The sequence below is a fragment of the Chrysemys picta genome, chromosome 2, assembly GCF_011386835.1.
Source record: "Chrysemys picta bellii isolate R12L10 chromosome 2, ASM1138683v2, whole genome shotgun sequence".
Classification (NCBI taxonomy): domain Eukaryota; kingdom Metazoa; phylum Chordata; order Testudines; family Emydidae; genus Chrysemys; species Chrysemys picta.
Window position 1 is genome coordinate 215,892,388 of NC_088792.1, and position 18,112 is coordinate 215,910,499.

Below are 18,112 nucleotides of genomic sequence, written 5' to 3' on the forward strand. Positions count from 1 at the left end.
TAGTGTTTTTCTGACTGTGAAAATATCCCAACATTACTGTATTTTCATAAATTCCTTACAAACAAGTTCAAACAATACCATTCATACCACCAATGTCAGGGCTACAAAGTGCCATGGATCTGTGACACATACATTTAAACAATTCTTTCACATCTATGCAGTGAGCTATATTGCAAGCGAGTTGCAATTGTGGCTCATGGCCAAAAGAAGCCACTATAGTGCCTGTTGAGTAAGTAGCCTCTGCCTTGTGGCTTCTTTCCCCTCCCCTCCTCCACAGAGAGTCCAGGGGGAGAACAGCCTGGAAGGGTATAACAAAGCAGTGACAGAAAATTATTGGGATCCCAAACTGGTCCCAGGCTCCACCCCCCACCCAGCCAGCATCGAGATAGCTTATCAGACACTTACATCCACCAGCCTCTGAAATCCTCCAACAGAGCCCCTCCACAGCTACCTCCCAGATACCCCTCTCCCCAACTACTCCCCATCAAACCCCTCTTTTACATTTTCCCCCTTAAATTTCCCCACACTCCCAGCTGTCCCCCATCTTCTCCCCCCAAGCTGTCCCCCGGGGCAGAATCACAAAACTCCCCCCAGTAACTCCCCAGCCTGAACCTCCATCTGCAGTTGCCCACTCCCCTAGCCCACTACTTCTGCTGGTCACTCAGGTACATAAACTTGCCTCACCTTAGGCTCTGATCTCTCTCTAGGACCTGACTTCCACATTATGTCTAACTCTTGCTGATTCTTTCTGCATAAGACTTGAGAAATAAGACTTAAGACATGCCTTTCCTCTCCATCCATCCATCCAGCTAAAATCCCTATCCAGGGTCTCATTTCACATCTCAATTACGGCAACACACTGTTCTCTGGTCTGGACAAGTGCAATTTTGTCCCGAGGATATCTATTCAATGCTTCTGCAAAGATAATTTTCCTTGCATGTTGCTTTCTTCATGTCACCCCTCTCTTTGCATCCCTCCACTGGCTCCCCTTTTCTCTATCACATCCAACAGCTGCTTGTCTTCACTTTTAAAGCTCTACACAACCTATCACAACTCTACGTATCATATCTCATTCACTATAAGGTCAACTCCCACCTTCAGTCGGACCATGATGCCAATCATCCATTTGCTAAATTTTCAAATAAGAACCTTCATTAGGGTTACCATATGTCCGGGTTTTGGGTCTTTAAATAGCCGTCTGGGGGGAATTTGTAAAAAGCTAAAACTGTCCGGGATTTCCCCCCGGACGGCTATTTAAAGACCCAAAAGGGCTGACAGGGCAGCCGTGCTGGAGGGACCTGCCTGCTGGATGCTTCCTGGGAGCAGCTCCAGGTAAGCACTGCTGAGCTCACCTGGACCCCTGGCAGGTCCCTCGGGGGGGGGGGGGACGACACCCCTCAGACCCACTTCCCTCAGCCCCCACCCTGACCTGTTCCTTCAGCCTCCCCCACAGTCCCTCCCCTCCCCCCGATCATCTCACCCTGCATGGATGTGGAAATCTGTCCCGGATTCCAGGCTGTCGTTAGCCCCTGGGGCAAAAGATCAGCAGAGGTTTCCAAAGGGAAGTTTGCAGCCTTTGCTCAGACCCAAACATTTTCACTTAAAAATAAATAAATAAATAAATAAAACCCACAAACCCATCCTGACACCCATCTGCTCTGTCCAGATTTGCTGTTATCCCTCTTGAGGCCAAAGTGATTTGAAAAATTAAAAATCCATGATACCACTGTGTTGCTTCCCCTTGTGTTGTTCGTTAATCTGATGGACCTGCCAATAATGAATAAAGATTAATGCCCTGGGAGCACTGTGTCAGGCAGACAGTTTGTCAAATAGGAAGTGAATGCTGAAGCCCTCACAAAATGCAGAGGCTTTTCTTAACCTGAGAACTGAAAAAGAGCCAGATACCCTGCATGGGTTTGAAAGCGACAAGAGCCTAGCGACTGACCAGAGCAGCACCAGGTTTGATGTGATGAGAAGGGTCTGTGTCATGAAGTCTGCATTTCCACTGAGGACTCTTCCATCGCCAGGGTACCGCTGGTGCAGGTGTGCCACCCGGCACAGCAATGCTAAGAGGTGCCAGTGTAGACCCAACCCACTGCCCTCAGCCCCCACCCTGACCCTGTTCCCTCAGCCTCCCTGCAGTTCCCCCTGTACCTCCCACCCCGAACCCACTGCCCTCAGTCCCTGCCCCCGTTCCAACAGCCTCCCCCACAGTCCCCCTGCTCCCCCCAACCCACTACCCTCAGCCTTGCCCTACCCCAAATCTCTTCTTCAGCCTCCCCAGTCATCCCACCGCCTCAACTTCCCCCCATTCCAGTCCTGCTCCCCTGTCTCATCCCCTCCAGACCCTGTCCCTCTCCCCAACCCCCCGACCCTCCCCAGCCCCATTGTCTCCCCCACCCCACTCTACACAGCTCTCTCTACCCTTTCCCATTCATGCTCCCCTTAGCCCCTACCCTACTCCCCCCCATCCCAGTCCTGTCCCATCCCCCTCAGCCTCCCCCAGTCCCAGTCCTGTCCCCCTCAGTTCCTCCACCCTGCTTCCCCCGGTCCGTCCGCGCACACCCACCGATTCCCTCAACCTCCCTCCCCCCAATCCCACTGCCTGGACCCACCCCCGTCCCACTCAGGACATGCATGAAAAAGAAGCAATGGGCTTAAATTGTAGCAAGGGAGATTTAGGTTAGACATTAGGAAAAGCTTCCTAACTGTAAAGGTAGTTAAGCACTGGACAAATTATCTAGAGAGGTTATGGAATAGCAGTCATTGGAGTTTTTTAAGAGGTTAGACAAACACCTGTCAAGGATGGTCTAGTTGTTATTACTCAGTCCTGCCTCAGTGCAGGGGTTTGACTAGATGACCTGTTGATGTCCCTTCCAGTCCTACATTTCTGTGATTCACACTGAATTGCCTTGTGCCACTGTCTAGTAGTAGTGGCACACAGTTCTCTGACATGCAGGTTTATAAAATTGTAGTTAATATACAGTTTAGAGCATAGCAATTTTAAAGCTCTGCATGTTCAGACCAACCGAGCTGAAAATTGTGATCTTATATTCAAAACTATTAAGATGTGGGCTGAAATAAAATCAGCATGAATTGCTCAACAATATCAATGGAATCAGCATTGCGCTGCTATATATTGTAAAACATTACAGTGAAATCTTGCAAGTATTACATAGCAGGCCGCATTGCCCAAGTGGTAACTAAGCATAACGTTTTCCTGTTTCAACATTCTTAACGTGTATCCCTCTTAGAAGTTGTTGTTTTTTTCCAAACACTGAATGCTGCTAAGTTAGAGTTTTAACAGTTTTTTTTCCTTTTAAACCACAGCACTGAATGTTATTCTAAAATTGTTTTCCAAATATTCTTAAACTCCCAGTTTATCCCCTGCTGATGTTCATTGTGAAAAGTATTGCAGGTTTAATAATAATATTTGGCACTTTTGTAATTCACTGTCCAACATGTGATTTGTGCCCTCCTCTGGTGGATTTTTAGAGGATAACTGTATAGCTACCAGCTAAAGGAATTATATCTTGAACTCAAGTAGTAGAAGCTCATGCTTTTAAGTCTGGATGGCTCGGGTTCAATCTTTGGTGACTAGCTATGATGGAGATTGCTACACTTATAATCCCTTTAATCAGAAGTGCTGAATATGCTTTGTTGTAGGCAGAACTAGCCTATAGTTAAGCAACCGAAAATTTAGAATGGGAAGTGTTGAAATGTTGGGAAGCCTTATAATTTTGCCAGTCTGGAACAAACATCCCATCTGAGGGATGGGGGCGCAGAGGAGAGTGAGACAGGACCAGGAAACTGGGACAAGGAATCCAGAGCGGTAGTGGGGGGCAGTTGAAATCAGATGAGGAGCTGGGGCGGGTTAGACAGCAATAGGATAGACAGACTGGAGGGGACAGGGAAGAAGGGTCTTTGACTACTAGAGACCACTCCGTTCTCCGAACATTTGATTCGCGAGGAGCAGGGGGGTAGAGCTTTCAGGGGAGGGGGTGGAGTCAGGGTGGGGACTTTGGGGAAGGGGCAGGTATGGTATTGACCATAAGACGAAGTTTATGATCCTATGACAAATATGTAAGTTAGTTCACATAACGTCACATGGAACTGCACAAAATTTAGTGGCGATGCAGAATCTATATCTTGTGCAGTTTTGAACTCATTTTCCTTTCTTGCATACCTGGGATAGTAGCATTAGTTTGCCAAAATTCTAAAAAGCAACAATTTAAGTGCATGTGCTGGTCTTCCATGAATGCTCATCTATACATTGAGAACTGACTAAATGTTAACTTAATTTTTACTTATTATAGCAGAATAACTGATATCTAAGATTGTAAATACAATTAGATGCTTGTGTTTTACCTGCTGTGAATGACAAGTAAATGGTACAAAATTCTGTTCCAGAATATACACTGCAAGCCCTCCATTCTTTGATTGTGAAAGACTGAGAGAGTCTTAATAGTTTAAGTTTTATGATTAAGTATTTTAAATCTACAAAAATGCCATTGAACTGGAACAGTTTGCTATAGATGAAAGCCAAGCCTACCCACGTTCCTAAGAGAAAAAAAAACTTTCAACTATATCAGCATGTTTTCAAAGAGAAATCTCAGTGTTCCCTGTAACAGATTAGTTGAAAATATTAAAATGCAGAGAAACTGACTAACCCTTATTTCAAGATCAGAATCAGCATCTTGTTTCATCTGTAATCAGATGCAATCAAAGATGATCTACTAAATTAGCAAACACCAAGAGAAAGTGCTACTTCAGGATCAGGTGATACAGATTAAGCTGGGTGTTATCTGATGGGCAGAGAAAATTACTAACTGGAATTATAATGTGTAAGTAAAGAAAAAAAACAAAGGCACTTTATCAGTTTCCCCCCTGGTGATCATATGAAATTACAAAAGAACAACTTTATGTCTACCAGTGCTCTCATCTTGAAGTTTCAAAGTCACATTTACAGTTACTTTATAGAATGTGCTGCCTTTCAACTACATACAAAGTCAAACAAATCTTATTTTATATACACATGCAAATATTAACTGCTCTCTGAAGTCTCAGTATGAACTGTTATTGGTTTTGACACAGATACTCTAAAGCTTTGTATCAGTGTTCAATCTTGTTTCTACTGAAGTCATCATCAAGACCTCCACCAACTTCAGTGGGAGCAAATTAGGCTCGTCTATGGTCAATTTGACTGAAGGCATCAGATACACTCTTAGCTCAGTAAAACCAGACACAGAAAGGGTCAGATATACTGTGCATTTAAAGCAAGATTAAACCAATGTTACACACACACACAGTATTTTTGCATCTAACAAGCAATATCAGTGAAATCTCAATTTGGGGAAGTGTCAGGTATACAAGCTAGTAAAAAAAATGTAAGAAGGCACAACAGTTTAAAAATTTAGTTATAGTGGTCACATTTGAAGCAAAAGTCTATGCTGGAAAGTGATTTTGAAGACAGACATTACCTTCTCTATACTGCACCTAACATAGCAAGCCCCAATCATCATCCGGACAATACCATATTGTAAATACACCTCTACCCCAATATAACACTGTCCTCAGGAGCCAAAAAAAAAAATCTTACCGCATTATAGATGAAACCGCATTATATCGAACTTGCTTTGATCCGCCGGAGTGCGCAGCCCCCCCCCCCCGCCCCCCAGAGCGCTGCTTTACCGCGTTATATCCAGTTGCATTATATCGGGGTAGAGGTGTACATAAAACTAGCACCTTTAACTCAACAGACCTACTCTCCATTTGCATTCAGAGTCAGCGGGCTACTTCAGTCACAGTCCCCCCCCCCGCCCCCTCCCCCGACTCTCCCCTCTGCTATAAGCATTCAATGGCTATGAAAGAATATGGATTCTTCCAAATATACCTACACAATCCCATTGAAAACAAAAAGTTCCACAGGTATGTCTGACTGTGAAGTCTTTATTATTAGTGATTATGCACAAGACAAATGACTTTTTGGGGATAGGTGGTGTTTGTAGGACTGGCAATTAGGGAAGAGGTCTACTTGCAACACAACAAGCAGATCTGGAATTCACTGAGACACTCATGGAACCCCTCCTCCCCTCACCCATATACTTTTTACAGTAACATGTGAGAGCAGAACAAATGTTAAAAACCATCAACAAATTTAATAGTTTTTATTATTTCTATTACAGTAACATCTAGATGCCACAACAGATTAGGTTTTCCCTATCCTAGGTACTGAACTGCTTATGATCTAAACAGAAAAAACTGAAAGGGTAGGAAGGGAAAGAGGTGAAGTGAACTGCTCAGTGCCACAAAGCAGTGGCAGGGCCAGAAATAGAACTTAGGTCTCCAGATTATCCACGACCCTATCCATTGGATCATGCTCCCATATTGTCTATGTCCATATTGTTTATTATGTCTATGTACACTGAGGAAGCAAGGAGAAAGACTTCAGGGTACAAGAATTGTGTTTTTAAAATACTAGCACAAACATGAAGATAATTGTATGCCACATACGGAGGTATTTCTTGGGCAATAAAGGCTTTGATTGGGTCATATGCACAAGACAGGTATTTAATACTGAAAAAATATTGACAAAGTATTAAGTTGTATCAATTTACATACCTGCTCATTTCCAAAGACAATGTCTGCAAATGTGTAATTTTCTAAAGGACAGAAAGAAAGAAAGAGTCACTTCATCTGCATGCAAAGTCACAACATGAGGACTTAAGTTTCACAGAAGTCAAACACTTTTGAAAATCCCACCCAAACCCAATGTCCAATAAAGTTAAGTGAACCTACCTCCAGAGTTTTTGCATCTTACTGCTTTAAAGCATAGCTTTCCTCTCTCTCTACTGGCAAGCTTATAATCTGAAAGAAAGATGTTGAAAAAAATGTATTTCCCATTGACCTAGATGATTATACGGTCTCCACCCTGTAGCACCTGAGGACCTCCCAAAACCAGTCTTTGCAATCTGTAAGCCTGATGCACATAGGAGACTAAGTATTTAGAAACTGTTCATGAACCAATATTGTACAAGTTACTGGTCTCAAAAACTGACTATAATAGAATTTACTTAGCTTGGATTCTATATCTTATTTGCTAATAGATACAAAGAATCCATCTTGCTATAATTATCTGGTATACAGATAATAATATCAGTCAGTGAATGAAAGACTTCCATTTGCACCTCCAATTATTTCTAACTTGGAGTAGAACGTGTTGGAGTAGAGAAAGAAGGAGCAGGTATGGGAAAGGAAACAATTACAGCATAGTAGTGTCTGACTGGTCTGGCCATTATTCTAGTGCAACAGGAAGCCCAGGTGTTTGGACTCATGTTCAAATAAGCAAAGAGCCAATTTTACAGATATGGATAAAGTAAATTTGTGTAAACTGAAGTAGATTAAATTAAAAATACATAAAGGAAATAGATAACCGAATAAGTTAAGTATCATTCTACCGCTATAAAAATAAACAGATGTAATATAACAGAGGAAGCAAGGCGATGGAAATCGGCAGAATCTGAGAAGTAAACTCCACTAGTCAACCAATCCAAACAGTTAGGTTGAACTCTCAGTATACAGATGGATTTTTAGTTTATTGGTAGAGCAGAAATGTCTTTTAATGATAATGACAAATTAGTTTCTGAAATGGTAAAAAACAGAATTACAAGAAATTAAAAAAAAAAAGACAAGAGAAAACATAAGTAGATTTAAACAGTATAATCTGATGACTTTTCGCATAAGATTAACTGTTCTTTGCCAAAACAGAACAGTGACTAACTTATACTTGATAAAAATACAAACCTTTGTCTTCAGAGAGATTTACAGCTTTTTGTAACTTCCAGTGTTTGCTGTTACTTGATACTTGTACTATATGAAATTCTTTAACACCAGCTTCACTCTAAATAAGAATGAGAAAATTAATTATGCCAATCTAAACCAACTGACAAAAGGAGCAAATTTTTATTCTAGAAATGAAGAGCCCTATTTCAAAATCTATGAGATCTGGCATCTTTGGGAAAGCCCTAATCCATATTATTTGTAATACAGGTATATCCAGAGGCCACAATAGATTGGAGTCCCTTTGTGCTAGGCATTGTACAAAGACAACAGGAAAGTCCCTGCCCTGATGAGCCTTCAAATTAAATAATCAGTCAAGAAAAAGAATGGAAGAGAAACAGAGGCATGGAGAGGTGACGTGTCACACAGCAAGACAGCAGCAGAGTTTGAATAGAACCCAGGCCGCCCGATTCTCAGTCCAGTTTTCTATCCACTAGGACACTTTGGGCTGGTCTACACTACGGGAATAGCGTAGCTGAAGTCAAAGTATCTTATTTCGACTTTCCCGCGCCGTGAGGACCCGAGGTTCTACAGCAGCGGCTCCCCCGTCGACTCCGCTACCGCCGCTCGCCCTGGTGGAGTTCCGGAGTTGACGGAAGCGCGTTCGGGGATCGATATATCGCATCTAGACGAGACGTGATACATCGATCCCCGATAGATCGATTACTACCCGCCGATTCGGCGGGTAGTCTGGACGTACCCTTTGACTCTATCCATATCACTATGTCTAAAATTACTTGGGTAAATATTCCACATCACGTGGGTCAGAAGCACAAAACCTATGTTTTAAATCAACTTTAAGACTTAATGTTGCCTAACAACTCCTGTTTTTCTTAACATTTCCAAGAATGATAAAAACATTCTGCACAATTCAGTTGCATCTAAAACACTAATTAAAAATGTTTTATCTGAGACTGTGGAAGCCTACTGAGGTCAGAACTCCTGCCTCTCACATCCTCTCATTGACAACTGCTCAAAAAACATTAACTTTAAAAACCAGCCAAAAGAACGGCAACACAATGTGCCTGTGCATATGAAATATTGCAGGGGTTCTCAAACTGGGGGTCAGGACCCCTCAGGGGGTCGCGAGGTTATTACATGGGGGGTTGTGACCTGTCAGCCTCCACCCCAAGCCCCACTTTGCCTCCAGCATTTATAAAGTCCCTCCCTCCTCCCCCACCCCATTGTTAAAATTTAAACACTATATTGTATATTAGTTTACAATAGTTTATATCTTGGTGGTAGAACATCTTTAAAAAATATGAAGCAAAAAAGGCACTTATTGACTCCTAAGATCAGGATTTCAGAATGAATAGAATGCAACCTGCAATTGGTTCATACCCTGGGTTGTACTCAGCTGGTTGAGGGGCAATAAAGCAGCAAAATTCTGCAAGCCCTAGGACCTAGTAAGGGTACAAAGCAAAAGAGCAACTATCCCGGACTCCTACCTGCTGCCCCCCTCCCTCTTTATAACTAATACCAGCACAGCACCAGAAACAGTGTTACAGTGAACAAGAGTTCAATGCAATATGTTCAGTGAGAAGCACGCTTACAAGTGTCCATATAACAGACCTACAATGACAGAGCCTCACACAAAAAACCCATCTGTCATTTCTTATGACCCAATCTCTAAACCTTGGCTTGTAACAAGTACATTTGGGTTTTTGGGTGTAGTGTGGAAAAAGATTGCGAACCAGCACTACAGATCATGCCAAGCTACTGCACCAGCAGCACCCATTACTTCAATTAGGGGGACCTACCAGGTTGAGAGTTTGGCTAGTAGGTGTAAGCAAGAGTCAAAGACTCAGATTCCAAGTTCATAATGTTGAACTGAATCATTTTTTCATTTGCAGCTAGCAACAAAACTTGTGTGATGGAATGAAAGGCTTAGATAAGCCATTCAGAGCTAGTTGTCCATGCTTTGCAACTGATGGGCATCAAGAATGCTTCAAATGTAACTTACAATGCATACCCTTTCAAGTCAAATAAAAACTGACACCTATCATAGTTCCTAAAATATATTTGGGGGGAGGGAGGAATTACAGTGGAACTTGTCTACGCTGAACTTTCATTTAGTGCAATTCCACTTGTAGTTGAAGAGTCCTAAATTGTTTCAATGCATTTTATTGAGCAAGTTTCACTTAGAACTTCGTGTTTATAATAAATCTGTTTTGCAAAATAGTTTGTCTTAATTAGCACATTAAAGAGAAACTTGCCTATCAGCAGACCAAGCATATGCTTACAGAAACACATCCAGACATGCAGCCATGAGAGTAAACCCTGGTAAAAGAGTATAAAGACAAAATAAAATCCCCTTTTCTAAACAAACTTACAGTATTGATATTTTCCACATCCACAAACACCAGCATATTGTCCCCTTTGCCTTCATCCTCAAGGGCATTACTTCTGCAGACAGTAGCTCGAACATTCAAAGATCGGCTGGTACAAATAACTGCAGTGTGTCTTAATACTCTATGACTAGAAAGAAAGTATCAGGTTCTAAATTGCAATACTGGTTTATCAGAGAAATTCTCATTAACAAGTATGCTTTTACATTTAAAGGCAGATGTAATCAGGCCATAAATTTGTTTCCAGCTCCCGCTGAGAAGACATCCTTTGCATCTCCCACTCCAAGATAAAAGATATAGCAAGTTGACACTCATGTTTGTAGATGTTTGAAAACCTGTACTACTGATTAGGCTCAAGGTTCTGGAGAATGTAAATACAAGAACCACAATACTGGCACAGGTTCAGATATAGCCAGATGCAGGGGGGAAAAAAAAAAAAAGTTTATGGCTGCTGGTCCTAAATTTTAAACATGTTAGTCTAGTGAGTACTTCAGTGCTGATAAACAAAATATGTTAATTCCTTTAGTGCCCAAAGTTCCCATATATCAGTCTGTATTTTGAAAAGTACAACTTTCAATTAGCTACAGTCACACACACATATGCTGAGTATGTGAGCACTTTAAAGTGTGATTTTAGTCCAAAAAGACTAAAAATGGCACCACATTCAAAAACATCTGATACCTGTGCACATCCAGAATCTTAACTACTTACTCCAGCAAAAAAGGCTTATTTCTAATCCTGTTAGCAGTGCAAGAGCAAGTCATTTTGTGAGCTTTATATTTTTCTAGCTAGCAAGTACCTGACAAAAGATACAACTTGACCAATTTTCTGAAGGTCAGCAGGCCTGCCTGTAGTCTGCAATACACCAGAAAGTGAGTTCTGCAGACCTTTTACTGAGACACTCTGCACTTGGAAGATGACAGGAGGCCTGTGAAATTCACAGAGCACAAGTATAATATGCTCATAGCAAAGTCAATCAGTATTTGATCGTGTGTATCCAGTTACATTATATGCTCTAAGGACACAACCCACTTAAGCCTGTAGGATAGGTATTTATAGGGAGCTAAACGACAAAGAATTCTTCAGTCCAGTTTACAGAATTCACTTCTCTTAGACTTGAGAGAGATGAGGTGGGAGAGGTAATATCTTTTATTAGACCAATTTCTGTTGGTGAGAGAGAAACTTTTGAGCTCCACAGAGCTCTTCTCCTGTTAGATTTGGCTAAACTGAACTGTAGCTAGGTGCTTTTTATGGACTACATCACTATAATATACAAGTAGCTTAGCCTCATTAATTCATCTTCAACATCTATTTGAGATAGTGAAATATTCTCACTTTACAGATGGGGAACTGTGAAAAAGACTAAGTAAGTCGTCCAAGGTCACACAGGAAGTATTGATACAACCAGGAACAGAACTCAGATCTCCCAAGTCCCAGTGACTTAATCCAGGTAAAGCTAGAGGTTGAGAAGATGCAGCAAGCCAAGAATACGAACATCATCCCTGCACTGATTTGAAAGTGTAAGAACCAGCCAGGACATAAATTATGAAGGGGAAAAAAATGAAAGGCAGAGAAGAAAGAGGGATTGAAAACACTGAATTCTCCACTCTGATCTATGAGCAGATAGAAATTAAAACATTAGGTGAATGTATTGGTTCACTAGAGTCTCCTGAAGGCTCACTCCTCCACTGTCTGGACAACTGACGCTTGATCAACTGATAGGCTCTAAAGAACCATGCTGTTTACAAAAGACTGAGCCCCTATCTGCTGCTACTCCTAAACTATTAGCCAGGACATGGACTGAACCTAAGAAGCAGTACAAGGCTCTCTGTAGAACCATAGGAGAAAGGCACAATAAGGAAGGGCGTGTTATGGGAACAGCTGATGCATCTTGTACACTCTTTGGAAGCTTGGGAGTGGACACTGGATGCAAATGTGGTTCACCTCTGTTATAAGGGAAAAAAGGAAGAAGGAACCTGTGGCTATTTGGGAATTTGGAGGGGTGAAGCAGCCAAGCATTGTGTTGGTGGCTCCTTGTGGCGGATATCCAATGCAGGAACTCTGTATGGAAGGGATACAGTTATCAGGTAATATGGATTGGAAAAGGATTTAAAAGGAAGGCACTCCTTATAGGAGGTGCGGAAGAGGGCTTGGCGCCCCCACGTCTTGAACAGCAGGGAGCTGACCCCCTCCTCCCTGCACTGTACAATTTGTTTCCAGATATTCCCAGCTATTAAAAGGAAATAAAGGTGCAGCCTAATTAACCCACATCCATGGCCTCCTGTCGTTCTTTCAGTGTGGACAATCTCTTCTTGCCTATGTCAACCGGATTAGCTGCTATTTTGTAGGTGGTAACAAGAAAAAAAAGAGGCACAGAAAAACACCACAAATGGTAAGGCCACCTTCTCTCCAGATGAGTAGCAAAACAAGTATCTTGAGTAAGGAAGTGAAAAGATATTACTCTGATTTTGTATTTGTAAAAAAGCTATTTGTTTTTGAATACTGGTTGAAGAAATTAATAAGTTGGAACTGCTGGCCAAGTTCTGAGCGGAAAGCAAACTTCCTTGAGGCTCTGATGTGGACAGAGCTTCCCTTTTACAGTATCCAATAGCAACCACTCCACTCTCTCTTCCCCTATGGAAACAAGACAACCCACGAGCAAGAACTAAATATGCTTCCATGGCAAAAGCCTGACTTCACATACATTGTCCTATGCTAAGAATTCATGGAGATTTCTTTCATTCATGAGTGTAGTACTTTGCATATATTTTGGACTGAGCAATTTTCCAACAGTTTGACAATTTAACCAGAAAGTTAATCTAGCAAGCGGTGAGTTCAGTGTCATCTATATAGCCACTGATGTTTATGCTTTGCTATACTACTACAGCAAAGTTAGGCACCAATTAGACACCACTTTCATTTTCATGGCACTTAAGTCCAGAAATATTTAACATATCTAAATTTAGTGTCAAGTAGTTTACTAGGTGAGACCTAATTTAGTTTGAAAAAGCTAGTTTAAAAAAAAAAAAAACACTTACCACATTTTTGAGTGTTTTTTAATACTTTCATAGTAAAACAAAAAGTTTATTTCATGAACCCCTTCTTCATCTGGTCCATGTAACCACATTGGCAGCTGGATTGAAGCCCCAGGGAGGAGGACAGAGTCAGGAAGTGGGACATGTATCACCTCTGGCTGACTTCCTGTGCCAAGCCCAAAGTTTACAGAAGAAGCTGATGACATCAGTCCTGTGCATACAGAGGTAGAATCTGTCACAACAGTCTTGTAAGCACTACAGTTTTCAGAAGCTGATGGACTCAGTGGTGTTAGAACAGCAGTATTTCCACCAAAAGTAAAAAATTCTGGATGTTTTGATACAACCTTCAGTGCAGTAAGAGGACACTTGCTCACATTCACAAATTCTACATATGCTTTTCTGATTTCTCCACAGAGCAGCCCTGTAGGAAAATTTATAAAGAATACCTGCATTGGGGGGGGAAAAAATTATAAGGTTAACAATTTAATAGTAACAGATTTCTGAAAATAACTTGAAGCCACCACAGTATTTATAAACTAAAATTCTAATTTGTCAATGTTAAATTTAACAGTAAAGGGAATCATACTGAACCCTAGCAAATTAAGGAATTTTTCTATTTCATTTTTGCTTTCACCTACCCCTTTTATACTCAGGAAATAAGGCCCTACTTTGGGAAATTAGGTTTTGCAACTGGAGATAGGAAAACCAAAATGCTAATTTGCCAGCTATATTTTTTTTCTTGCAACTTTTACTAATAAAGTTTTGTTAACTCAAATTCTGGCAGAAGTGTATATACTTCAACAGGAGCACAAATTTGTGATGATGCCTGTAAATCTCTGAGGTTTCATCAGAATTAGATACAAACTTGGTACTTGGAAAAACTGTACAGCTGTAAAAGAATGACTTACATAATCCACTACATTCTGCCCCTTTATAAGATTGCGATCTTTTGACCTAACATCCAAAATGGCAATGCTATAAATAAAGTTAAACCAAAAGTAAAAAATATTACTATTTTATAAAGGTATAGTTGAACGTTTGACTATGTGCTCAAATTATTAGCAGGGGAGAATATAAAATACCTCCAACAAGGGCATTTCCTCAGTTATAATAGGATCTAAACGTCGATCTGGTCCATATTTAATGGATGTTTTTTCTTCTTTTGTATTATTAAGTCGAGGGCCCTGAATTTCTAAGTCCTGTCGTCCTCGTACAGACATCCCATTATAGACCAATTTTCCTGAAATAACAACCAGCAGTGTGAAACCATGAAGTTACATAAGCAAAATAGTTTGTTATTTTTTCAGCCTCAAATCCTTTCAATTTCATGGCTTTCTAAAAAAGAAGATAAAAAACATTTACTATTTTTCATTTTAAGTACAAGTGTGAATACAATGATTATTAATAGTGCCCTACCAAATTCACGGCTACGAAAAACACATCATGGCCATGAAATCTGGTCTTTTGTGTACTTTTATTCTATACTATACAGATTTCACAGGGGAGATTAGCATTTCTCAAACTGGGAGTCCTGATCCAAAAGGGGCTCATGGGAAGTTGCAAAGTTATTGTAGGGGGGGTCACGGTATTGCCACCCTTACTTCTGAGCTGCCTTCAGAACTGGGTGGCCGGAAAGCAGCGGCTGCTGGCCAGGCATCCAGTTCTGAAAGGCATCACTGCCGGGAGCAGTGCAAAAGTAAGGGCGGCAATGGGCATCCGGAGAATGCTGGCTGCTAGCTGAGGGCCCAGCTCTGAAAGCAGCAGTACAGAAATAAGGGAAGCAATATCATACCGTGTCACCCTTACTCCTGCACTGCTACTGGCGGTGGCGCTGCCTTCAGAGCTGGCCTCCCGGCTGGCAGCTGCTGTTCTCCGACCACCCACCTCTGAAGGCAGCGCTGCCGGCAGCAGCAGCAGTGCAGAAGTAAGGGTGGCAATACCACGACCCTCCTACAATAATCTTGTGATACCTCCACATCCCCCTTTTGGGTCAGGACCTCTACAGTTACAACACAGTGAAATTTCAGATTTAAATATCTGAAATCATGAAATTTATTTTAAAATCCTGTGACTGTAAATTTCACCAAAATGGACTGTGAATTTAGTAGGGCCCTAATTATTAAAGATTAAATAACACCCTTAGAGACTAGTATTCATGGAACAGGAACTGCACTGGCAGTGCACTCTGCACCTGCATAGAAGCCATGCCTCAACTGTTTTGGAAGGACCAAAAGAAGATTAGGTAAAAACTGAACTATCAAGTCTTATCCTCGCAGAAATGTCAGAAAACCCAATTAAATGGGTCTTCTGACAGTTCTTAACTAGGGCCTGGATTGAGACCAATCACACAGGCATAGATAGTAAAATATTTTTAGCACCTTAGAGACTAACAAATTTATTAGAGCATAAGCTTTCGTGGGCTACAGGTCACTTCTTCACGAAAGCTTATGCTCTAATAAATTTGTTAGTCTCTAAGATGCCACAAGTACTCCTGTTCTTTTTGCGGATACAGACTAACACGGCTGCTACTCTGAAACCTAAAATATTTTTGTTTCACTCCTAACCTTAATTGAACTTCTGTATAAAGTTAGAGAACAAGATCTTTCCTGGAAGATGGTTTAGAAGGAAGAAGAGGGAAAGATACAGACCTATTTTGAAATGAAGTTAAAAATTTTATGAAAGCAAGTTCAGAATGTGCCCCCCTTCACCCACACTGGTCAAAGAAAATTAAAAAGGAGTGTAAAACATGATAGACAGAACTCACTAAATGTGGTCATTTTGAAAGACTAAAAGTAAGAGACACTAACCGGGTGGGGGGGGGGAGAGGATCATAAGTAGAGCCATCCAGCTTACTGTATACTAGGGGTCGGCAACCTATGGCACGCAGCTCCCTGCCGCGGTCCCGGCCCCCAGCCCCACTCAGCCCCCCTGCCCACTGCTCTCCCCTGCCGGGGCAGGAGGCAGAAGTTTGGTTCTGCGGCAGCCAAGCTTCCCCCCTCCCCCACTTCTTCCCCCAGCATGGTGCTTTCCTGCCCCTCCTCCTCTCCTTCCCTGCACCAATCAGCTGATGGTCCTAGCGAGGGGGAGGGGGAAGGGGAAGAGCGGCAGCATGCACACAGCTCCGTAGAGGACGCAGAGAGAGAGAGATAGGGACGGAGCCTGGGGAAAGGGGGTGCAACAGGGCATATCCCTTCCAGCCCCCTGCCATAAGCCGCTCAGGGAAGGGGGCTGGGAGCACCCCCACGAGCCCAGCACCCCAGCCTTCTGCCCAGCACCCCTCATCCCTCTCTGCCCTGAACCTCCCCACCCCATACACCCAGCCTTCTGCCCTGCACCTGCACACACACACCCAGCCCTCGGCCCTGAACCCACCCCCACCCCAACACACACCCAGCCTTCTGCCCTGCACCCCCACAGCCACATCCCTCTGCTCTGACCCTTGAACCCCCCCCACACCCAGCCTTCTGCCCTGATCTCTGAAACCCCCCCCCCCACACACACACACACACCCCAGCCTTCTGCCTTGAATCCACTCCCCTAGCCCTCTGCCCTGACCCCTGAAACACCCTCCCCCCCCCCAAGTCTGGGGTCCCGGCCGCAGCCCTGATCAGCCCGCTGCTGGCCTAGGTGAACAGAACTCCAGGCTGGCAGCGAGCTGAGCAGGCTGGTGGCATAAGATCAGCATTTTAATTTAATTTTAAATGACGCTTAAACATTTTGAAAACCTTGTTTACTTTACATACAATAGTTTAGTTATATATTATAGACTTCTAGAAAGAGACCTTCTAAAACGTTAAAATGTATTGCCGGCACGCGAAAACTTAAATTAGAGTGAATAAATGAAGACTCGGCACACCACTTCTGAAAGGCTGCCGACCCCTCCTCTATACAAAGTATGTATCTAAAGGAATAGCATGTTTTAGGAAAGGAGAAAGGGATAACAACTGAAACATTTAAGATGTCCTTGGCTGAAGAAATTTTTAATGTCATATCAAATCTGATTAAATTATAGCTTGACAACAAACTATGCCTGAGAACTTCAAGTGGCACTGAGATAGGAGGAGACAGCTAGAAGAGAAGTAAATGGAGAGGGACTCTAGAGAAGAAGAAAGTTGCAAAGGCTAAAGAAGGCAAAACGTAGTAAATGTGAATTTGTTTGGACTTAGATTTGATTTTTAATGTTCCTGTTTTTTTTTTCCCTTAAACCCAGGATACAAATGCTGAAGGGAAAGTAGTTTAGGCAACGGTAAACCTCTACTTCCCTTACATCCTCTTTCTACGTGCTGCTTCAGTCTGCCACTTGTGTCCACTTACTTCATCAGTCTCTCCTTCTTTCTTTAGACATGCCCCCTCCACCACCACCAGCTGCCACTGTTTACCTGGCAGACTTCAGTTCTATTCTGTGGTACAAACTAATATTCTCTGCCATTTCTCAGGGGAATGCCATATCCTTACCTGCTTGCAATCCAATAGAAGGATCAATCCCATCTAACATCATAGTATCCTGAATAGTGCCAAGATTGTAAACGACTCCCAGAATATGTAGCTCCCCTGTTTGATGGGGAAAGAGCTTTAGTCTTGCCTGTGGAGATACGTTAAATTTTGTTGTTGTTGCTACTAAGAAAATTTTTTTTACATTCAATGTCCCATTTTTACAAAAATTCATAGCATTCATTATATAATCATGTATCAGCTGCAACTGTATATTACACAAATTAAATCAGAAAAGTGTTAATTGTAACTAACTCAATATCTACAAGATTTTTGTTTTTACATTTTTGCAGAATAGTTCATTTGCACATCAGTAGAGAAATTATCAAGCACCTAGGGAAAAAAATCTCTTCAGAAAGAAAAATTTCTAGTCTGGAATTAGCCTGTTAGAGATCTTAA

At 42.1% G+C, this 18,112-nt stretch overlaps 1 protein-coding gene across 16 annotated transcripts in view; it reads right to left on the bottom strand.

Moving 5' to 3' along the window:
- Positions 1–18,112, bottom strand: part of TRAPPC8 (trafficking protein particle complex subunit 8) — a 106,711-nt gene that overhangs the window by 23,756 nt on the left and 64,843 nt on the right. For all 16 annotated transcript variants that reach the window (XM_008168579.4, XM_005279982.5, XM_005279987.5 and 13 more), the window contains 7 exons: positions 17,678–17,804; positions 14,305–14,462; positions 13,226–13,668; positions 10,173–10,317; positions 7,804–7,900; positions 6,799–6,867; positions 6,622–6,662 (listed from right to left, as the gene is read on the bottom strand). In XM_008168579.4, the coding sequence (XP_008166801.2) occupies positions 6,622–6,662; positions 6,799–6,867; positions 7,804–7,900; positions 10,173–10,317; positions 13,226–13,668; positions 14,305–14,462; positions 17,678–17,804 (1,080 nt within the window). The remainder of the gene's footprint in view (positions 1–6,621; positions 6,663–6,798; positions 6,868–7,803; positions 7,901–10,172; positions 10,318–13,225; positions 13,669–14,304; positions 14,463–17,677; positions 17,805–18,112) is intronic.